A 23842-nucleotide genomic window follows, 5' to 3' on the forward strand; every position below is an offset into this window, starting at 1 on the left:
TGCATGTAGGGTGACAAACTATACAGAAAAGCAAGGAAACATCGTGAAAATCCAGGCAGTGGGGAGTGAGGGAGAGAGAGCTATGACTGAGTAGGTATATTTGGGGATCTTCTTTACACGAGTGCATGCTTTGCAAAAGCTTGTTAAACATGAAAGATTAATGCATATTTTCCATATGTATTGATCTATGTCATGACAAAAGTGTTTTTGCTAAAGAAAGAAAATAATTCAACATTACATCCTCCAGAAGCCTTTCCATACTCCAAATCTACTTAGGTGCTCCCTCAGCACTCTTCACCTCTCAGTTGGCTGTGATGCCAATGAACTTAAGGGCATCTCTGCCCTTGAGGGCAACCATGGAGCCTGTCTTGGCTCACCATTGTATCCTGTGCATACATGGAGCATGCAGTGCATGCTCAATAAATATTTGTGAACTTAAACCAATGACTGCACTAAAGGACCTGTGTTGGTAAAAAACTAATTAGCTCCCTCCTTCACTGCTGGTGGGAATGTAAACTGATATAGCCATTATGGAAAACAATGTGGAGATTCCTTAAAAAACTAGGAATAAACCTACTATATGATCCTACAACCCCACTACTGGGCATATGCCATGAGAAAACCATAATTCTAAAAGACACATGCACTCCAATGTTCAACAGTATTTATAATAGCCAGGACACGGAAGCAACCTAGATGTCCATCGACAGATGAACGGATAAGGGAGTTGTGGTACATTTATACAATGGAATATTACTCAGTCATTAAAAAGGAATAAATTTGAGTCAGTTGAAGTGAGGTGGATGAACCTAAAGCCTCTTATTCAGAGTGAAGTAAGTCAGAAAGAGAAAAACAAGTATTGTATATTAATGCATATATATGGCATCTAGAAAAATGGTACTGATGAACTGAGTCAAGAACAAACTTGTGGACACAGTGGAGGAAGATGAGGGTAGGAGGGACTGAGAAAGCAGCACTGACATATATACATCATGATGTGTAAAACAGTGGGAAGTTGCTAAATAACACAGGAAGTCCAGTCTGGCACTCTGTATTGACCCAGAGGGGTAGGATAGGGGGAAGGGAGCGAAAGAGGGGATAAACATATAATTATGACTGATTTGAGTGTTGTATGGCAGAAACCAACACAAAATTGTAAACTAATTTTTCACCAGTTAAAAAATAAATGTAAAAAATTAAAAAAGTAATTAGCTCTGGACAAACCAACTAAAAACCAGGAAGAATGTGCTAATGTGATGGAAGGAGAGGCACACCTGGAGTGAGAAGAACCAGGCTCTGGCTTTATTGTGTCCTGGCCACATGGTCTTAAATAAATCACTTTTTTCAAGAGGCACTAGTGATAAAGAATCACCTGCCAATGAAGGAGACACAAGAGACTCAGGTTTGATCCCTGAGTCGAGAAGATGCCCTGGGGTAGTAAATGACAACCTACTCCAGTATTCTTGCCTGGAAAATTCCATGGACAGAGGAGCCTGGCGGACTTCAGTTCATGGGGTCGCAAAGTCGGACACAACTGAGCACGCGTGCACTGATGGCCTATATGGGATCTCTCGCCTCACCTCTCTCACTGATAGTAAAAATACTATGACCATCTAAGGAACTTCAGCATTATGCTAAATGCTTTTAGCTGTGTTGCTGCATTTAATCCTCACAGTACATCTGCAATGTGTTTAATTTTTTTTAATCTCTTTTTAATGATTCAGACACTAAGGTTCAGAGAGATTAAACAATTTCTCCCAAAGTACATGATCACCAACAAATGGCAAAGCCAAGATCTCCAAAATTCATACTTTCCTGATAATGCTATACTTTCACCTCAGTTTTTTCATCTGTAAAATGGGGGTACAGGAATGTCTGTGCAGCCTGACAAGACTGTTGTAAGGCTCAAAGGTGATGGCGAGTGTAGAAGCAGCAGTTTACACTCCAGAGCACCACTCAAAGGTAAGGAATGTAATAGGTAGTAAGCATTTACCATGGGCCCACACAGAAGAAGCAGATGCTTTCCACCCACACTGAGCTTTCAAACCAGTTCTAAAGGAAAACTATGTGAACAGGAAAACTAGGAACACACATCAATAAACTGACTTACGGAAGCCTTCAGGAACAGCACACAATACAGGCTCAATTGTAAGACCAGCAGTGGGTGTACTGCTTGCGCTGCGCAAGGCTGGCTCTGTCGTTCAACAGCCACAGAGCAACGCAGACAGACGGATTTTGTTACAGCTTACTGCAATTCTTTTTCCCCCTTAATTAATAATTTTTTTTTTTCACTGTGCCATGTAGCATGCCAGATCTTAGTTCCCTGACCAGGGAACCCATGCCCCCTACAGTGGAAGTACGGAATCCTAACCACTGCACGGCTGGTGGATCCCTAAAAAAAATGGACATTTTACAAGTCAGATTTACTGAAGCATAACTTACAGTAAATTCACTCTTTTGTGGTAGATAGTTGGATGAGTTTTGGTAAACATATACAATTGTGTAACCATCAATTAAGAGAGAGAGTATTTTCTCTCACCTCCCCAAGTTCCCTTGTTTCCCCTCATAGTCAATCTTTCTCTCCTATCATCCCTAGAAACCACTGATGTGATTTCTGTCCCTATGGTTTTGCTTTTTCCAGAATGCAGAGGAATTTTTAAAAATTGTACATCATGTCAAGTTGTCCCACGTTTTAAGGCCCCCAGGGCATTCTGAAACCCAATGCCTCTCCCTGGGTTTCGTGGTGGCTCTTCTCAGCTTCTTTAATCCCATTTTGTGCCACTTTTTCTTCCCTGAGGTTCAGCCTCCCTGGCTGCCTTTTTGCTCATTTCTGCCCCAGGGCCTTTGCATATGCTCTTCCCGCTTCCTCAGCTCTTTCCTGACCAGCTCTTTCCCTTATCTCCTCTAACTACCCCGCACTGTTCAAGCCCAGCTTCTTCTACTGGAATATATCACTACATGAAACGACCTTGCTTATTCACTTACTTGTCTATCCCCCTTCTCTAAAGCTGCAAGAGCCTTAAAGACAGGGAGATTGTCGATTTTAGAGAACAGAGTTAAGAGCTCTGTTCTTAGAAACTTAGAAAACGCCAACCCATGATTGGTCTTCCACTGGTATTTACAGAATGAACACATGTGTGCTGAAGAAATAGGGACTGGTGAGGTCTGTGTGACTGAAACTCTAAGAAGATTCAAAGAAGAAACAGGCTTTCTATTTGGTAGGAGGGCTGGCCACAACTCCGAACCAGGGTCTCCCTACTGCCATTTTCCAGTGATGAAGTCACAATGTGCCTGGGACAGAGCCAGGCCTCTTCCATTCTGACCCTCTGGTTCCCTCAGGCTTGTTCCTCTCCTGAGGCTGAGGGTCCCTCCAACTCCTCTTTGCCTACTTGGCTGGAACGCCCCCCCACAGCCAGCTCAGACTCATGGTCCTTTTTTCTCCCACCCATGTGCATTCAAAGAGACGGGGACCCCAGGGGTTATTCTGTCTTACACTCTTCCCCTCGGAAGAGCCTCACAGGACCCTGGTCCTACAAACCCTGACAGTATTATGAGACAAATCCCTGCCTCGCAGGGCCCCACACTCTCAGTGGAGTGCACACGTGGGTGCAACACGCCCTGGTGTCCACAGTTCCCTGAGCTGATGTCCCAGTTTTCGTTCTCAATTAGCACTGCAGTTCTGAGAGCTTGATTTTGTTATAATTTATTATCTCAGTTGAGGATGGCCAAGGGAGAAGGCGGGGAATTCCTTACCACAAGAACATCTGTTCTGCTGGACAGCAAAATTTAAATTATAACCTCGAGACTTGAGCAGAAGCTTACAGATCATTCCGTCCAGTTTCCTAATTTTATTATTTTTTTAAGATTTACTTATGTTTTGGCTGCTCTGGGTCTTCACTGCTCTGCACGGGCTTTCTCTAGTTGCGGCAACGGGGGACTACTCTCTGGTTGCAGTGTGTGGGCTTCTCATTGCGGTGGCTTCTCTTGTTCCAGAGCACAGGCTCTATCTAGGGTGGCCAGGCTTCAGCAGTTGTGGCTTGTGGGCTCAGCAGTTGTGGCTCCCAGGATCTAGAGCACAGGCTCCACAGCTGTTTGCACAGGCTTAGCTGCTCCCCCGCATGTGGGATCTTCCCAGACAAGGGATCAAGCCCACGTCCCTTGCATTGCAAGGTGGTTTCTAAACCACTGGACCACCAGGGAAGCCCCAGTTTCCTAATTTTATATATGAAGGTACTAAATCCCAGAGACGTGAAGGAACTTGCCTGAGGCCACCAAGCCAAACAGGGACAGAGCTGGGGTCAAACTTGTCTTTAATCCCAGTTCAGCTTTATCTCCACCCAAAAAATGTTCTTTCAATTTGGCATTTATCCCTTCCCCTCCACTGAAACTGCTCTTTCCAAGGCCAGTAATAGCCTCAATCCAGAGAAGGCAATGGCACCCCACTCCAGCACTCTTGCCTGGAAAATCCCATGGACAGAGGAGCCTGGTGGGCTGCAGTCCATGGGGTCACTAAGAGTCGGACACGACTGAGCGACTTCACTTTCACTTTTCACTTTCATGCATTGGAGAAGGAAATGGCAACCCACTCCAGTGTTCTTGCCTGGAAAAACCCAGGGACGGGGGAGCCTGGTGGGCTGCCGTCTATGGGGTCGCATAGAGTCGGATACAACTGAAGCGACTTAGCAGCAGCAGCAGCAGAAATAGCATCAATCAACAAATTCTGGATTGGCCAAAAAGTTCAATCGCCTTTTTCCTTTACATCTTATGGAAAAACTCAAACAAACTTATTGGCCCACCTAATACAATGGTCTGTTCTCAGTCTTCATCTAATGGGGCAATGCCATGAACAGAACACACACACACAACTTCCTGCAGCACACATGGCGTGGTCTCCTTGCGCTCCTCTGACCTCCAGCCCCTCTTCCCAGGTGAGCTACTTCTGTGTCTATCAAAGGCAGGTGCCTCTGCATCTGTCAAAGGCTTCACCTCCACAGCAGGGGAGGCTCCTTCCCTAAGAGCCCTCCTTTCCATCTGCAGACTCTCTCCAGGGACACTACACCCACTGACTCTCATGGCCTTACCACGCAGGACAGCCCAGCCCCACTCTCCTTCTAGACCTGACCTCTCTTCTAAATGGCAGAATGACTTCCCCAAGAACACTGTGAACACAAAAGTCATTTGGGAAGGACCTGAAATTTGTACCAGTGGTCTGACTTGCCATCTTTCTCCTACCACTTCCCTCCCTACTCCTATGCCTCCTAACTTGATGGCATAACTAAGTTCTATCATCCAGGTTCCAAACTAGGGGGACTTCTCTGATCTATTCTTCTCTCCCCATGTTCAACTGTACACCAGGTCTCAACTATTCTGCCAAAATCTCTCCCGCACCCAATTCCTCATTGCTTCTCCTAGTGATCCTCTAGTACAGACTACAGAATTTTTCTCTCTTTGCTCTTAAGCCTCTTCTATGGTCTCCCTCTTCAAGCTCTCCCAACTTGGCACCCTACTATCCTACCATGTAGGGAGAAGGTTAGTGTCCCTACCATGGATTCAGTGTATCCTGAAGCCAAATGTGCAGGGAAACCTACAACCCAGCTCCACTTATCCTTTACACACTTCTCCTCATATACCCCCCAACCCTAATTCCAGTCACACAGGACTGCCCCACCCCCATGACAGCAACCTGCATGTTTGAGCTGTGCTTTTATACTCTAGCTCATACTGTTTTGTCTTCCTGGAAGGCCTTATCCATTTTCAAAATGATTTTGGTTGTAAAGGCGAGGCTTCCAGCTCAAATTAGTCTATATAAAGAAGAAGGGATTTATTGGTTCACATAACTGTCCAGTGCATAGAGCCAGCTTCAGAGACTGCAGTCAGTTCAGTTCAGTTCAGTCGCTCAGTCGTGTCTGACTCTTTGCGACCCCATGAATCACAGCACGCCAGGCCTCCCTGTCCATCACCAACTCCCGGAGTTCACTGAGACTCACGTCCATCGAGTCAGTGATGCCATCCAGCCATCTCATCTTCTGTCGTCCCCTTCTCCTCCTGCCCCCAATCCCTCCCAGCATCAGAGTCTTTTCCAATGAGTCAACCCTTTGCATGAGGTGGCCAAAGTACTGGAGTTTCAGCTTTAGCATCATTCCTTCCAAATAGTCAAATGTCTTTCTGGCTTCCCCTCTCTCCTTTTCTCTTTCCTCTCCATTCCCCCATATCCCGAAGTCTCTCCCACAATAGGTAAGCTTCCTTTCTGCAGAGAGTAATGCAGATGTGGAAACGTGGCCGCAGATAGCTCCGGGCTACCATCAATTCAATCCAGTGAGGACCTTGCTGGGGCCCCAGAGGAAGAACTCCTTTCTCACAAGGACTGTAAAATCCCAGAGAAGGACTCTGGCTGACCTGGACTGAGTCACACCCCATCCTCTGGGCCAGGGGTATGGGATTTTGTGAATGGCAAGGTCTGGTCACATGCCCATTTCTATCAGCAGTGATAGCAGCTCTCATTTCTCTACCTGGTGCCTCCAGGCTTCATCCTGAGCCCTTGTCCGAATCAAACTCCACTTCTGCCTCTTCTGTGCACTGACTTGTCTCCTCTAACTCTCTGAGGGCAGGAATTGGATCCCTAGGCAAACAGTTTAAGACCTCACTCAAAGGTGTGACTCCAGAAAACTTTCACAGTCTGCAATTACTATGTCCAATTATTTGTTTATGAAGTGGTGGCCTGATTCCCCTGGGGCAGACTTGCTCACTACCAAATCTCCAGGCACCTAAAACAGTGCCTACCACAACCGGTGCTGGATAAATATTGAGTAAATGAACAAATGAGTGGTTTGAACAGAGATTACCAGCCTTTGGTGTTTGTTAAATGAGCACAGCTGCTTTTTAATTCTCCCTACTTTACAGAGAAAAACAAATGACAAGGCAGGAACTCCAACTTTTTGTACCCACCATCCCACGCCCAAATTTCTGTATACACTCCTCGTGCTTATGATCTTCCTGCCAGTCTCAGGAGAAGGGATGCGTGTTCATGTCCAGATCAAGTTGCTCATCCTGACTCTGCACTTCCTCCCTGACCATCCTCTCTGGGCTCTGCTCCTCCTACCACTTCCTCCTTCCTCTACCTTCCACACCCCCCTCAGTCTGGGCTCTTTCTTTACGGCTTCTCGGTGGATCCAAGTCCCTCCACGGGGGCCAAATGAAGTCAAATAAACCCTCCCCGAGCCCCACTACCTCTCTCCTCCCTTCTGTCTCTGCCCTTCCTTATATAGCTCCAATTTCTTTTCCAGGAGACTCCACTTCTGGCCTCAACTTCCTCAGTCCCACTTGCTTAACCCTACTGCATTTTGGCTTTTCTCCCACCATTCTGTTGAAACTGTTCTTGCCATGGTCACTGCCAACTTTCCAGACCCAGAGGGCATCTGCCAGTCTTCCTCGTATTTGACTGTGGCAGTATCTGACTCAACTAACCACTTCCTCGCCTTCTTGAAATTTTTTTCTTCCTTGGCTCCCATGATACTGCTTTCTCTTGGTTTTTCTTTTCCATCTCTTGGCTCCCTCCTTGCTAGTTTCCATCACAGGCTCCTCTCCCTAGATGGGCCTCCATTTCTGGAACTGTATGGGGAGCGGTCTGTGCGCATCCTGTGCCTTCTCTCCCTCTCTCACTCGGCCCCCGTGGCTCTCACTGCCTGCAAGCACCACAGAATTTCAAACTGACCCCCCTCCTCAGGTGCACCCTATTTCCTCACCCACTATCCAACCGCCTGCCTGCCAGGGATCTCCACTTAGCCTATCCACAAGATGACCAAATAAGTCAGCATTTTTCTCCCCGAGCCTTCCCTCTTCCTCCTCCATTTCTCCATCTCAGGGACTGGCACTACATCCCACCAGTGGCCCAAGCCAGGAATCCTGGACTCATTTTTGTGTACAGCCTTTAAAATGTACAGCCCCCTCAATACCATTCCAATTGATCATCCAAAAAAATTCAATTATTCCACTGTGCAAATGGCTCTTAAATCTGTCTCCTTTTCTCACCTCCTGCTACTGCTGCTTTAGTTTAAACTTTTCTCTCCTGGAAAAACAGTCACAGAAATAACTTTCCATCTGGTCTCCCAACCTTAGAACCTGACTCCTTCCAGTCACACAGGTGATCTTTCTAACGTGCAAAGTCACCCTGCCACCCATTTCCTTAAAACCTTCTGGTTCTCGAAAGTTCTCATCACAAGGTTAAAAGAAAAAACAAAAACTAACTCTGCATGGTGATGGATGTTAAATAGACTTATTGTGGTGATCATTTTGCAATACATACAAATACTGAATCATTTCACTGTATAGTTGAAACTAGTATAATGTCATGTCAGTTAAACTTCAATTTAAAAAAAAAAAAAAAAACACCCTTTGGTGGCATCTCATTATATTGAGAATAAAATCCAAAGTCCTTGGTACGAGGAACTTCATGACAAATCTGTCTCAACTTTCATCCTCCATCTCTTGACACTCCTTTCATATACGGTGCTCTAATCACACCAAATTATTCCACATCCCAACATGTTCCACGTGGCGACATAGCTCAGTATCTTCTTACACTCTGGTCCATCTGCCCGGCATTCCTGTCCTCCACCTGCTAACGACCACTCATCAAGACTGAGCCCATGTGACATTTCTCTTGGCCAATATACCTGAACCTCACGCCTAGAGAAGGTATCCTCTGTTCTCCCACAGCCTCATGACACTTCCTGCTCTGAAGTAGAAGTGTGTTTTACATGTATCTCCCTTTAGGCTGAGTTCCGCAAGAGTAGGGACTAAGATCTTCCTCCATACCTCCGTATCTATGTCTAACGCACACCTGGTGCTCAGTAAATGCTTATGGGTGAGCAGATGGATGGATGGATATCCTATTATCCTGTTTCTCTTCTCTGACCACTTCCTTCCACCAGAGTCAGAGCCTTCAGTGGCAGGTCCTCTCTGCTGTCACCTACTAATGGCCCACACTTCTGAGGCTGGAATGGAAATTATTTCAGGAGCTGTCCAGATGGTGGTTAGGGAACACTGAGAATCCATGTGATACGCGATGGTGACCACCACCTCCAGAAGGGACCCAGCACCAACCAAGCACCTGCTCTTCTCTCAGCCACTGACCTCAACTAAGGCTAGTGCCACCCCGTTTGCTGATGGTACTGGGTCCCAGACTGCCAGCTCTCTATTGCCCACGCAAGTGGTGATCTAGTAACAGCTGTGCAGGGTTAGAATAGAATGGATACAGGTTTGGGAGTTAGACAAATCATGATCTTAACATATTGCTGTCACCTACTAAGCTGTGTGACTTTGAGTAAGTCACCTAGCTTCTCTGTGCCTCACTTCCTCATCTGTAAGATGGGATTGATGACAATTTCATCATGGGTTGATGAGAAGAAACAAATGAAGATAACAGATGGGACTGAAAATGATGAACACAGTTTAAGACCAAAGGCTTTCAATACTATTATTCAGTCCTATGTAGAAATGAGTCTGCATTCTTTGCATGCCTCAGTTCTTTCTCTTTCTTCAATTAACATTTATTAAGCATCACTGGGCTCAGTGCTGTATGATGGGCAAAAATAAGTCACCATTCCTTCTCTTAGGGAGCTCTGGTAGGGAGGGGACACCCAGACTAGGAAGGGAGACAGACACATCAACATCTAATTAATGTGTAATAAATATTAGTGCTCTACGATTCTGAAGGCAGGTGGCCCAGGCTGATCTTATAGCATGGGAAAGTTGTTCCTATAAGTAACAGTTTTCCACAGAAAACCTATCTGCTGGTCAAGCCATCAGCAGAGAATCCAGGGTAAATTCTTGGCCATGGAGCTCTATACTTATATATATGATTCCCCTTTTCTCCATTCTTGGTTGAGAAATCAAGTGCGCAGGGGGACAAAATCAGGGTACTGATTATTAGCCTTGCAGGATTTTATTTTACTTTAATTTTTTTGGTGCTATGAAAAGCACAATGTTTTCCCTCTTTTCTGTAAAGAAAATTAGAACTAAAGATGGCTCCGCAGATAAAAAGCTGTGGGTCGTAAACACTCCCACTATTGTCCCCCTGCATTTCAGGCTTCTAGGTTTCTCTTTGCAGTTACTGAGCTAGAAACCTGAAAGAGGCCTGAGGAATTCCAGCCCATATCCTAAGGAAGAGATGGACAGACTCAGGGGGCTAAATGACTTTCCCAAAGTCAAGTTAAAGAAGGAACCAAAATTAAAACACAGCCCTCCTGATCCTCCCCTTTACCCATTCTGCAAATCCGCCGACTTCATAGAGTTCGGGCACCTGAACTTAGGCAGGTTCCTTCTTGTCTGTGCAGCCATCCCATCTCGGGTAGAAGCCAGGGCTGTCTCTTTTGCTAAGCATCCTGGAAGCCACAGACTAACCACTTCTTCCTCTAACATGTCACTGGGTCCCTCCTCCCATAAACATCTTGTTTCTCAATCACAGGATACTTTCAGATCCTCCTCTTTGGTTTGAGAAGCATGTCTGCATGAAAAGTTTGGTTAGAGGTGGTTTTCTCTAAATGCCTTTCTGGACTCTGACTTTCCTGGCTGACAAAGCTTTGTGGTTGAGGTTGCTATTCTGCAATTATCTTGGCCTTAAGAGAGCTTTCATGGGTACCCCCAAACCCCCTCAGGAGGGAGCCAGAATTGATTCTTCTATGTTTAGAACCTTGCATCAAAGACCTCAAGACCCTGAACTTGAAGGTAATTCCCAGTTTCCTTGACCACTTAGAACAGAAAAGGAGCTTGGGGTAGCCCCAGGCCAACTACTCCACGAAACGGGGCCCCCAGAGAGGCAGGAGCAGAGCAACTTGTCTCGACTCCCGGTCCAGGGCTCTCTCCCACTCCCTATAACATCACTCCAGCCTCCTGGGCTGAAGCAGCTGCGCCATCAAAAATGTCACATCACTTATGACAACACAGTTAGTTATATAACTGATGCTGCAGAGCAGGCAAGGGGGAAAAGACCTGAGCGTGGACCACAGCACCCCCCTTCTGGCTCTCTGGCAAGCTATGGCCCACATCCTTCAGAATTCCATATGGGAAGGAACACCCACTAATCAATCAAAGGAATCAAGACTGTAGCTGACAATTGTAAAATGATTTCTAGAAAACTGTTATGAGGGCATTTCATATATTACATCCCTTAATGCTCACAACCCTGTTAGTTATTTTTACCATCCACCCCATTTCATATGTAAGAAAACTGAGGCACAAAAACTGAAGTTTAAGAGCAGGCATCTAGTGAGTGGTACAGTCAAGATATGAAGTCAAGCAGCCTGGTTACAGAGTCCAAGCTGCTAACCACCTCTCAGTTTTAAAAACAAACTAAACCACTTCTCTCAATAGGAACCTTACCTATCTCTTTGAACCAGTAGAAGGCCACTGCTCCTTCCTCCTGCCATTTCTCAGGCGATTTCTTTTCTATCCACTATTGTGCATGAATGAGAGACACAAAATAAAATAAGAATGTGATACTGGTTGGAATAATTCTTAGAATGGAGTTTGAGCACTTTCAAGCTTTTTATGGCAATGCAATCAATAAAGTGAGGTGAAGTGCTCTTCGTATAGCATCTGCTAGCCATTTTATAATCCATGTAGTACGTGTTTAAATATATTCAAAAATTTAAAAAAACTTTTTTTTTTCAAAGTCAAAATTTGTTCTTTGCTAGTGTCAAATTTTGGAGTAATCCTTTCAAAAAAAAAATTTTTTTTTTCAGTTTGAAATCATCTCAGCAGTTTGTCTACTGTCTTTTGGATCAAAATGTGCTCTTGTGATCATGGTCTGTCTAGATTTCTAAGGAATGTGAGACTGAAAACACCTCGGAGAGAGGGAACCAAGTCCCTGAATTAGATGGATGGAACATACATCAGAAAAATAAGACCTTCCTCTCCTCATATTAAATCTCCAGTGTTAACAGGCACTGTGAGCCACTGAAAAATCTAAGTGATCCTGTCCCATCTTTAGCAGGTGTGGCTAAGATGCACAATATAATCTGGGGAGCTCCAAGCACTTAAAAAAAAAAAAAAAGACAGTCCTCTAACTCTGGGCACTATAAACCTAATCTAGCCCTACAATAGAGACTAGAAATTCTGGATTTCTCTGGAGTCTTGTCAATCTTGTATGAAGTTTCATCCATTTAATCTCATCGGCAACACCCTTTCAATAAGCACATGGGTTCAATTTCAGAATCCGACAGGTGACAGAGGTTCAAGAATTCCACAGCTGATTCCTGAGGAGATCAGGTGGACTCTGGGCTACTCTTCTGGCAGGAAGGTCTGCTGGTGTTTACAGCTCAGTGAACAGTAAGGAGGAAGAGAGCACCATCCATCAGCAAAAGAGAATGCTTCTGCTACTTGATCTGACATTCTGTTTGCACTCACAATGTCTCTAGAGAGCAAGGTGCATCCATTTGGATAAACATGGAGACAGGAGGAAGGGGAGGGCGAGCAGAGCAGCCAAAGAGATGACTGCAGAAACAAGTCCACAGATCTAGAAGAGCAGCTCTCAGGGGAATGCTGCCTCAACATGGGACCCGTTGGGGATGTGCAGGAAACACCCTTCCAGACCACTGTACTTTTACCGAGTAATGGTTCCAAGTTGCTACTCATCTCCACTCATGCCTGCCACTTAGCAGGTGCCAAACAGCAGTGTGTTGAATGAACACAGGCTTGCCCTGAACTCAAGCCAAACAATCCACACCCTAATCACAAAGTCAGAGTCAGCTGGTAGGAGGAAACTACCAGCTTTCGGCAATCTTAAAATCGCCTTCCCTGTCTGGTAGGGTCTGTTCTCAGAATCGTTTCCTACTGGAAGGGCAGGGCTAATTTGTATGAGCAATGACGTCTTTACCAGGCAAATCCATAAGTTTTGATTTACTAATGGCACTGAGCAAATACTTGGAAAAGAACACACATCCAAAGTGTTCCACTTTACCGCATCCATCTACATAAAGCTTACCAGCTAGCAAGCCAGGCCTCATTGCCACCTTCGGACTCTCTAGCTCCCTAAAAATTAACCAAATGCACCAGAGACAACAGATAGCCCGAACAGGACATCAAAGAAAACTCAACACCTCAAATGAGGACAAACTGTGGTGCCTGCAGCAACTTCACGGTTCATTTTACATTTTCATCAGGTAGACAGTCCAAGTGGTTGTCACTATTTGTTCAGAATGGGAAGTCGCTTAAAGGGATTATGTTGATTCCACCTATAATGCCCTGAGAGAGTTCTTTGGGAGGGTTTGGTGATTAACTAAAGTTAACACTTATTGTTAAAACTTTGAAAGTGAAAGTGAAGTCGCTCAGTCATGTCCGACTCTTTGTGACCCCATGGGCTGTAGCCTATCGGGCTCCTCCGTCCATGGGATTTTCCAGGCAAGAGTGCTGGAGTGAATTGCCATTTCCTTCTCCAAGGGATCTTCCTGACCCAGGAATCGAACCCGGGTCTCCCGCATTGTAGACAGACGCTTTACCGTCTGAGCCACCAGGGAAGCTGCAAAAATGACGAGGTTGTATCACAGGTGAGGTCATGACCTCCTAACAAGCAAAATTATTTAAAATGCTGCACACACAAAAGTCACTGATTACTCATGGTATGTGTAAAATTATATTTTGCTGTCTCGATGATCACTGCTTATTTCTCAGTACAGAAATGTTCTGGATTATCTGACATTGAACTACCAAACACTAGTTCACAATCACACGTGTTCTGCTGTGCTTAGTCGCTCAGTTGTGTTTGACTCTTTGTGACCTCATGGACAGCAGCCTGCCAGGCTCCTCTGTCCATGGGGATTCTCCAGGCAAGAATACTGGAGTGGATTGCTATGCCTTTCTCCAGGGGATCTTCCCAATCCAGGGATCAAACCTAGATCTCCTACAATGCAGGCAGATTCTTTACCATCTGAGCCACCAGGGAAGCTCAAGAATATTGGAGTGGGTAGCCTATCCCTTCTCCAGGGGATCTTCCTGACCCAGGAATCAAACCTGGGTCTCTTGCATTGCAGGTGAATTCTTTACCAGCTGAGTTGCCAGAGAAGCCCACACATGAAAGTGGGAGGTGGGGGGGGAATAAAACCTAGCTAGCTATGTTCAATGAAAATTTTAAGAAAGTATTAGGAATCAGGGTTTTCAATGACAATCTAACCCATGGCATCTCTTGGTGGATGCACATTTCCCACTGCAAAATGTGTCAGGCAAAAGAATTTCAAAGATCAGTCTCCCTGTACTGATATCCTAGGCTGATATGGGTGTTAACACTTTGTTCTAAGCAGCATCTGCCAGTCAGGCTTTTCCATATAATTTCAGTTAGTAGGGGCATACATGGAAGTCTCGTCCTTCTTATAATCAGCATGCCATAACATGGATAAGAAGGTAGGCTAAATGGAGTGGCTCTTTGCTCTTTTGGAAATGCTGACTTCAAAGGATCTAGAGATGTTTCCCTATCAATAGTCTTCTTCTCAATGCAAAAGGCTGAGCCATTAAAACCTAGTCCGTTAGGAAGTCATCAAGTTCTCACAGGACATCACCCACGGAGAACGCGCTGATTGCATTTGCCCAGGTGAAATAAACAGCATCCAGATTAACACCTAAGTATGGTCTAATAGGTTGGTCACCCATTGTGCTGCCCAGGCAAGTCCAAAATTGCGTTCTGTAAACGCCACCTAGATTTTCAGGGCCAGCCCCACCCAGAGAACAGTACAGTTCTGACTCAACTGATGCTCAGCCAAGTGGTGATCTGGAAAATCACCTCTTCGAGGGAGGACTCACAGGAATTTGTCACTAGGATACAGTGACACCAATCCCACATTTTGTGGTTAATAAAACAAGTTCTGCATCCAGCTTGGCACAAGGCCCTGATCTGATTTATTTCAAGCCGAGCTGGAGGGCTCATAGGAAGAGCAGCCATTCATGAATGCTTCAGCAGGACACGAGGACGCAGGGACCCTAGCTGCAAAATTTACATGGGCCAGAAATCTTTCTGACTGACCTTTTGTGAGCAAACTGCTCACTTTCTAGACAGAACTGATGTATTTTAGAAAATATATTCACAGTTTTACCTACAAAAATCTCAACTTTGCCTGATAAACTTTCTCCAAAAAGGCGTCCTGTGGGATGATGGGGGCGGGGGGGTGTGGGAGGGGACCGGGGGAGAGCAGGGAAAAGAGAAAAAGTGCCAGGTCGTCTGATTTAACCATCCGAAACATCTAACGCTTTATTTTTTTCTCTCCCTCTTCCGTGTAACCCTTAAGACTTTTCCGGGGAAGTCTAAATACAGCCTTCATTACACAATTAGGAATTTTCATTCTAAAATGGCACACCTATCTCCTTGGAAAGTGTGGCTCTCTTTGATTAAAAAAAGAAAGGTACCCTTCAGGGGAGTCGGTATATATTTTTACACTTATTAAATCAGTCTAGTTTATGAGGCTTGTTCAGGAAAAGCAGGTAAGGAGTTGCTTTGGCAGATGCAAAGTTAATTTCCAGGCTGGAGCCTACCCCGCACTTCATCCCCGCTCCCTTCACCCGAGTGTTTCCGAAAGCCTTCGGTCCCCTCGTCGAAGAAGCTCGGCTCTCTCCGCCGGGGCCCCCCCTCGGTTCCGAACACTAACGAGTCCCTCCGAGCCCCGCGCCCAGACAGCGCCGAGCCGAGCCGAGCGCCACCGAGCTGAGCCTCATCGACTTTTCTGGCCTCGGCTGGGCGCTGTCCACCACTCGCAGCGCCTGAAACCTCACCCCGCTCCGGTGGCTGGGGCTTCTACCCGGCTTCAAGCTGGTCACTGCAGATTACAGAGTTCTGAAGTTTTGAAACGTCCCCCGCTGGGAGAAAGGTGTGGTGCTGCTTGCATTTACCGACCTGCAAGAGCTCCTGGCAGATGCAATATGCACCTTGTTGCAAAGTGCAATTCCCCAGGCCCCGCCTCCCCATCCATTTGGGCTGCACAAGCTCCAAAGAAGCCCCAGGCCAAATTACCCGTAGCTCAGTGGGGTGCGGCAAGCCGAGGGGCCTCTGCAAAGAAAGCCCCAGGGAGCTCTAGAACAAAAATAAGAACATGTCAAGCCGACGGGAGAAATTGTCTCCGAGTCGCTACTCCCTACCATCATGGCGCCGCCTAGAACCCGCTTGTCATGCCTGTTACACATGCAAGATTTTTTGCATATTGGTTTTGAAATCGCAGGCATGCTTCGTCTCCCACCCACCTTTCTGCGAAGGGGGTTTTTATTTTCCATTATTTTCCTACGGGATGCAATTACTTCGGCTATTCTGTCAAGTTGAAAAATAATCATTTTTGTTTACTGCACAGCAACCCCTAATTAGGAGCTGTGTGTGCACGAAGGTGTCACAGCAAAGCGACGTGGAATCCTCGCTAAACGGTCTTAACGAACTCCTCCGTCCCGAACTGACAAGACAACGGAAGCAGCAGGGCCAGGAGGCCCTAGGCACGTTCCCTTTTCCTAAAGCCACCCCCTCCCCAAGCAAAGCTGCCTGTGGGCTCACCAGGAACTGCTAACCAGGAGTGGATGGGGCAAGAAGCAAGCCTGGGAGTAACAAGGAGGGGCCAGGCTCCTTACTAAGCAAGTGTGAAAGGGAAGGAATATCCCATTTTGTTTTAATTTTCAACCATCACTCAAATCCACCCCCAGTTAATTAGGAGGGGAAACTGATATCTAAAGGCAGAAGGGGGTGGTGCGGCAAGTGGGGCCTGAAATCCGCATTGTGGGTAGATTACATGGAACACAGCCTATGCAGAGTGTAAATAACTACATCGATAAAGGCCAGAGAGTGAACGAAAACTGCCAGTGTCAGGAGAGCAAAGGCTGGAAAAGTGGGGGAGAAGGAAGAGGCAGCAAGGGGCGGGCATTCAGCCTCTCATCCAGCGTCCTACCTTCCACCTCTACCTTGGATACATCTGTGCCAGTCTCATTCGATTGGAAGTCCACCCCTGCCCCTACCACACGCCCCTTCCCCAAACATTCGTCTTTTTGACGGGAGGGGGCAGAAACCACAGCCTCTAATTCAGCACCAAATCCATGAACAGCAGACACCTGATACTCCACCCCAGCCTAGGGCTGTGTCCCCTCCATTTTTTTGCCAAGTTCAAAAATCACTGCCCCAGGAGAAGAGCAGGGGTAAATGGGATTATGGATGTGGAGTGGGGGGAGGGGTGGAAGGACAGAGAGATATGCAGAATGAAAGAGAGACACAGAAACAGAAATGGAGGCAGTGATACACAGGAAACATCCCACAAACAAGAGTAATGACCATAATCATGCCAATAATGTGATGTTCTGATCAATATGGCGGACACTGTCATTCATACAACTACAGGCGCTCCCCTTCCCTCCACCCCCTTGGGGAGAAAAAAAAAAAACACCCACCCCGGGAGTTGGGGTGGAGGACCCAGAACCAACGCAGGGCCTGGGAGAGGGGAGTCAAATTCAGGGGCGTGTGTGTGTGTGTGTGTGTGTGTGTGTGTACGAATTAAAAACCGGGCCTGGAGAGCGATGTGAAGTGAACAAGGTAATAAAATTCATTTTAAAAATTACGCTTAATAAAAGTACAAATCCCAATACCACAGGGACTTACTTCATCTGCTTCACAATGGTGCTTTTTCCTGATTCTCCAGCCCCTGTTGGGACAGACAGTGGGGGGGAAATTGGTGAGTGTCAGCTTAGGGGAACGGGGGGGGGGGCGCTGCAGGGGGAAGGGGGTAAGGCATGCTAAAGAGTGGGCGATCGTGGGCACATCGTGGTGCCAACTAGCGGGCCAGGTCTCCCCAGGAGCGAGCGGGGTCGGGGGACTGGTTGGGGGGTGCAGAGTGTCCGGGGTCGAGGGATGGGGGTGGCAGCCCCGGTTCTTACCCAGCAGGAGTAATTTCACGTCTTTGGCGGCGCTGATGCCATCCTCTTTGAGGTTTTTCTCAATCGCCTTGCTCCGCTCGAGGGCGGCTCGCTCCTCTGCGCTCAGAGTACATCCCATGGTGGCCCCTTCCCTGCCACAGCCCGCACGACTCGGCTGGCACGGCTCCCCGGCTCGACGCGCCCCCCACCCCCCCAAAGAGCAGAACCTGGGCTCAAAGGGGAAAAAATCACGATAGCCTCCCCTTGGTTGAAAACAAAAATGTCGAGAAACCAGAACCCCCCAAAAAGACAGCCTCTAACAAGCTCCCAGCCGCGGAGACTCGCGGCAGCTGGCGGGGCTCTGGGGGTGTCGAGGCGAAGGTGGCTGGGGTCTGGGGCTCCGGAGCTGAGGGAGGAGGTGCCCGCGGTCCGAGGAGGCGCGGGCTGCAGGCACTGAGGCTTGTGCACGACCCAAAATAAATAAAATAATAGTCGAGGCAGGAGCCGGAGTCGGCGGAGGGTGGGGTGGGGGGGCAGGGTGGGTCCTTCTACCGCTGCTGCCGGAGGAGGAGGCGGCGCGGGGTGTGGAGGGAGTGAGTTAGGGGGTGCCGCTAGTGCATTTGCATCGCGGATCCTCCGCCGTTGGTGCGTCCGCGGCGCCTTCGCCGACCCCCGCGCGCTGGGCAGGGCTGGGCAAGGGGCCGGGCCGGGGGGCAGGTCTCTAGCGGGAGGCGGCGTCGCTGTCTCCCAGAGCTCGCATCGCTCGACGGAGCCTACCGGAGAGAGAGGGAGAGCGAGAAGGAGCCGCGGGCAGCCGAGAGCTCGAGGGGGAGAGACAGGAGAGAGGCTGGGAGGGAGGGGAGAAAAAAACGAAGGGAGAGCGAGCGAGCGAGCGCGCGCGCACAGGCCGGGAGGGGGGAACAGGCGAGCGCAGCGCGCGAGTGCGCCAGCTGCTCTGCGCACCCTGCACCGCCAGCCGCCCGCTGACGTCAGCAGGGCCGCGCGCCGGGCCCCAGGGACCGGGAGGGGCGGGGGGCGGGGGAGGCGCGCGCGTCGGGGCCCGCGTCAACTAGCGGCGGCGCGCGCGTGGCGCGGCCTCCCCTCCTCCCACTCCCCGCAAGGCCCGAGGCTCCCTGAGGTGGGCTCGTGCAGGCCTAGCGGGGGCGGGGCTGGGGGCCGGGCTCGCGCCGCGGCGCCCCTCCCCGCCCCCGCCTTCTCCCGGGCCCCACGCGCCGGCGGCTCCGGCCCTCTGGTCAATGGGAGCGCGGGGCTGGGTGGCCCGCGCCGCGGTCAGGTGGGTCCACTAGCTGCGGGCCGGCGCCGCCTCCCTGCCTCTCCCGTTTCTTCTCCATCTTGGCTCCGGCAGCTCACCTTCTTGGTTGCTCTCCTGCTGCTGGGGCCGTAACGGCTGAGGTCAGGTGGCCCCACTGAGGAGACGGTGGTTCTGAGGAAACCTGCGTTCCCTGTCATTCGCCCTTGGGGATTGGGGGCAGATTCGGATTTTTCGCTTCCTGCGTCCTACATTTATTGAGCACCTAGTATGTGAGAGAAGTAGGCTGTGAAGAGAGGAACACAGAAGGTTAAGACAAAGACAGGGCCAGTTCTCAAGGAGCCTCTGCCTCCCTTTGCCCTCGCGGACCCTGCTCCGTGATTCCCGGCCAAGGGGGCAGCACACGCGACAGTTCCCATGCTGAGAAGCTTTTCGATGGGCAGGACAGGTTTTCATGGAGTGATGCTTACTTCCTCAACACTTGCTTTTCTCATTTTGGAGGGTTTAGTTTGATTGTAACCTATCTCCCAAAATACAGATATGAATTTTGAATAAATTTTCGGTAAGAGAAGAGAGTTTCTTCCTCTTTCTGTTTTAAAATACTCCCCCATCTCTTTTTAAAATAAAACCCCAGAAACCTGGGTCAGTTAGTGTACACCTCATCCAATACTGAGGAAACACGTACACTTCTCCAAGGGTTGGGCATATTCTGTGTGGTCTGGGTGATTTTGAAGAAACTGCACAAAATGGTTTTACAATCAGTTCCATCAGGCAGCCTCAGAGGCACTCCTAGAGAAAGGGGCCAATGGGAAAGATTGCATGGGGATAGGAGAGGCAGGCGGCCAGTGGAAAACGTGTTTTTTGTTTTTTTTTTTCTAACAGTTGGGCATTTTTGTGGCTCTAAAAGCGAACTTGTTTGTTTCATTTCAACAATAGAAAAAACACCCCTGTTTTTGGAAATGTTACCCAACATAAAAATACATTTGCAATGGGGAAAAAAAGGCAATTAAGGCCCACCCAGAAGAAAACATTTTTACCCCTGTATTTTTCAGTTTGTTTTTTCCCAGTTTGGGTTTGCCTAATTCCACAAATAGCTATTTATGTCAAAAGTTGTATGTAATGTAATTTGAATATTTACACTTAGATCACGTTTTATGTGTTCTAGAAAACTAACAAAAGTCTCCTATAGAGAATTGTTTTATGAAGTAAATAACTTCCCTTCTTCCCCACCCCAACCCCTACCCAATTTCCTTTTTTGTGTGTAAAGGAGGGGAGTTTAGGGGATAAATATGGTTTCTTTAAAATCTGGGTGTCACTAAAAATCAGCCTCCCAGATTCAAACAGCTTAGCTAACCAACATTCTATAGAATTTGTTATTTCTTTTAAAGGTTGCTAGGATGATTATGCAGATCTATCAGATACAGGGAAAAAATTAAGCCACCTCACCCAGATTCTGCAATCCCTGAAAGGCTGCGTCTGAAATACTGAAGAGGTAAGACCATAGCCATTTCTTTGTAAATGGTGGGTCATATTTTACATTTTAATGCTCCTTCATATCAAGTAATTTTTATTTTAAGATCTTAGACTCTTGGGGCATTGTGGTTTATATGGTTGAATCAAACTGTCTTTGATTTTTGGTATATTTATTCCTTATTGGTATCATACTTAGTATGGTGGAGACACAAACTTGTGTTTTTGTTTTTTCTTTACTCACTCAGTACTTATTAAGCACCTGCCTGCCATGAACAACGTGATGTTCTAGGCACTGTAGATGTTGTATTTCAGATTTGTGTACACTGTTTTCTTTTCCTGCGTTACTTTGCATCTTAATAGCTGGGCTTCATAAAATGCTAATAATAATCCGCTTCACCTATGTAGTGCTTTACAGCTTACAGAGCACTTTTATGAAAATTATCTCTTGTGATCCTTCCACATAAACCTCAGTTAGGGACTGTGGTGTTGGAGCATCATGGCTGAGTGGAAAAAGCTTGGGCCCATGTCAACCTGGGTTCCCATTTTACAGCTGAGAAAACTGAGCCTCCAAGGGACTGAATAAATTGTTCAAGGTCATACAGTCATGAAGTACTAATCTAAGACTTCTTTTACAGGTTTGTGGACCATTTGAAAGATAACATTTTGCATGTACTTACTATATATATGTCTATATATATATATACATATATTATGCTTCCTAGGCTCACAGAAAGCTTACAAACTCCAGAAACCAATCATATTCTGGTCTCCCTCACCAAAAGAAGTGAGGATGACAACATCTCAGTTCTCAATGAATTATTAGTAATTAGATAATGCCATACATGTTAAATTTGTCCACAGTTAATTCCTGTGGGAATGAGGAAATTACAGTCCTAACATCAGGAGTAATCAGGGACAGATTTTACTTACTTTTATTTTATATGATCCTCGGAATTATTTCTCTGATTGTTACTGTTGACCAAAAGAATAATTCTCGTTTACCCCACTTCAGGTCAACTATAGCCCATTCAGCATGTTTTTAATTTTAAAAGTATATGGTCAGCATATTTTATAACTCTCTCTAAAAGGAACAACAAAAGCCTACAATGAGTTGCTTTTATACATGTGGCTCCTCATTCTGGAGGACAGTAATTTATGATATAAGCAAGATCCAACTCTGACTTACAGAATATGGGCTCTGATCTGATGAATTGAATTTCCCTATTTGTTACCTTTTGTGGTTACTTAAATCAAATGTGCATGTATTTACCACCTACTGTGTTTAATGTATTGATTTAGACTCAAAGAGAGGTTTAGACATGAGCTTGGCTTCCTGCAATCTTGAAATCCCTGGAATGTTTTAAAACCATTCATATCAGAACCAACTGGGATGCTTGTTAAAAATTCAGTTAATCTTAATTCTACCAAATCAGACTACTCTAAAATCTGCATTGGTAGCCACTCCCTAAATGATTTTTCTGTACACAGTGTTAGGTCTTATAGAGAATCTGTGTTAATTAATATGCGGCTGCTGCTGCTGCTAGTAGTTTACATATATTTACATATATAAAGTCCAAATATCTTACCTGTTTCTGAATTTAGATTTTCTTTGGTAGTTTTTGTATTTCTGTCAAAGGAAAAACTTATGAAAATTACTATTCCTTATGAACACTATTCTCCTCATAGGAAGAAAATAGACTAAAATATGTGGTTCATGAGCAAAATGAAACCAAACTAAATGTCATATGTATTAGGCATTTAGGGGAGAATGGTAGATCACTAGAGACTTTTTAAGTTTCTGCATTAGGGCTTTTATTTATTTATTTATTTTAATTGATAGCTTACACTCTAACTTAGTGGTGAATATAATTTAGAAGGTCGTCTGGGTAAGGCTAAGACAGGACTTAGAGTTTCTGATAAATATCTGGCATTAGGGAAGATGCTGATCCAATTCTTTTTATGTCCCTAGAAGATATTAATAGGACTAACCCCTATTAATTAATTAACCTATTAATATTCAGTGCTTCTCTGGCTGATATTAATATTATTTTGTGCACATCTCTCAGACCTACCAGAGCAGTGATTATCAAATGTTATAGTGCATACAAATTATTTTGGGATGCTTTCTTTTTCTTTGGATTTTTTTTTAAGTTTATTTTTGTTTTTTTAACACCAAAAACATTTTGTATTGGGGTACAGCCAATTAACAATGTTATGATAGTTTCGGGTGAATAGCGAAGGGACTCAGCCGTACATATACATGTATCCATTCTCCCTCAAACACCCCTCCCATCCAGGCTGGCACATAACATTGAGCAGAGTTCCATGTGGGATGCTTTCTAAAATGCAGATTGCTGAGTCAATGTCTAAAATTTCTGATTCAGTGAGTCTCAGGTGGAGCCTGGAAATGTTCATTTTTGAGATCATACCTTCTCCGTCAAGTGATGCACTTAGGAAACACATCACTGGACTTTAAACTCCTATGAGGGGAGGGAGTTATCACTTCCTATATATATCCCAAAAGGTCAACCACAGATCATCAGTTTTAATGATTATTAACCAAATTCACCTGTGCAAGGGCTAAAGCCATCATGTATCAAAGTTTTTCCCAGTTCTGAGACTTTTTGATTTTTCTAATGGAAATTTTATGACTTAATTCTAGAAAGCGTTTAAGATTGGGTGATTTCAAACAGGTAATGACTTATTTTCAAGTAAGTTTCTGAAAAATGATACTGATTTTAAACAAACATGGGAAATGTATTGGTATTTAGGAACTTGTGAGAAGAGCATATGCCAAATGTCTCTGAAGTTCTCATCAGAATATTTTTCGCTAAATTTCTTCTCTCATTTGTTGTTTTGTGGACTTTATGAAAAAAAAATAGTTGTCGTTGTTAGAATAAAAGATGACATGGGAAGAAATAAAGGATTTTTGTACTTTTAAATGAAGGGACTTGCCTGAAAACTTGTAGGTAATTGAGTTGAGCTCTTAAGTTATTGAAGTCCATTATGCGGTAACTGTTGAGAACATTATTTGTTGAGTGTATTTTGATGGTTCAAGAACCCCAAAGAGGGTATGCTTTATGATTTTTCTCAATTTAGGATAGCAAGAGACTCCCACAGGGATGCATTTGGCTTAAATTAAGTAGAAAGTTGAAAGGGGTTAGCGCTGGTGCTTTCACATTGGTAAAACTGATCAAGAACTGAAATTGAAGTTGGAGGATTGGCTTAAAGTAAAGGCAT

At 46.0% G+C, this 23842-nt stretch overlaps 1 protein-coding gene and 1 long non-coding RNA gene across 6 annotated transcripts in view; one reads left to right on the forward strand and one right to left on the reverse strand.

The window, feature by feature from the left end:
- Window positions 1-18870, reverse strand: part of GNAO1 (G protein subunit alpha o1) — a 180294-nt gene extending 161424 nt beyond the window's left edge. For 2 of the 4 annotated variants that reach the window (XM_055551320.1, XM_055551319.1), the window contains exons 1-2: window positions 17881-18867; window positions 17606-17648 (exon numbers count right to left, since the gene is read on the reverse strand). In XM_055551320.1, the coding sequence (XP_055407295.1) occupies window positions 17606-17648; window positions 17881-17998 (161 nt within the window). In that variant the 5' untranslated portion in view covers window positions 17999-18867. Of the gene's footprint in view, window positions 1-17605; window positions 17649-17880 lie in introns of all 4 variants that reach the window. The other 2 variants (XR_008703762.1, XM_055551318.1) reach the window with 2 other exon arrangements.
- A 147-nt stretch (window positions 18871-19017) lies between these two features.
- Window positions 19018-23842, forward strand: part of LOC129631856 (uncharacterized) — a 37308-nt gene continuing 32483 nt past the window's right edge. For both annotated transcript variants that reach the window (XR_008704207.1, XR_008704208.1), the window contains exons 1-2: window positions 19018-19153; window positions 20518-20621. This is a non-coding gene — a long non-coding RNA (uncharacterized LOC129631856). The remainder of the gene's footprint in view (window positions 19154-20517; window positions 20622-23842) is intronic.

Source organism: Bubalus kerabau, chromosome 17 (genome assembly GCF_029407905.1).
Source record: "Bubalus kerabau isolate K-KA32 ecotype Philippines breed swamp buffalo chromosome 17, PCC_UOA_SB_1v2, whole genome shotgun sequence".
NCBI lineage: Eukaryota > Metazoa > Chordata > Mammalia > Artiodactyla > Bovidae > Bubalus > Bubalus kerabau.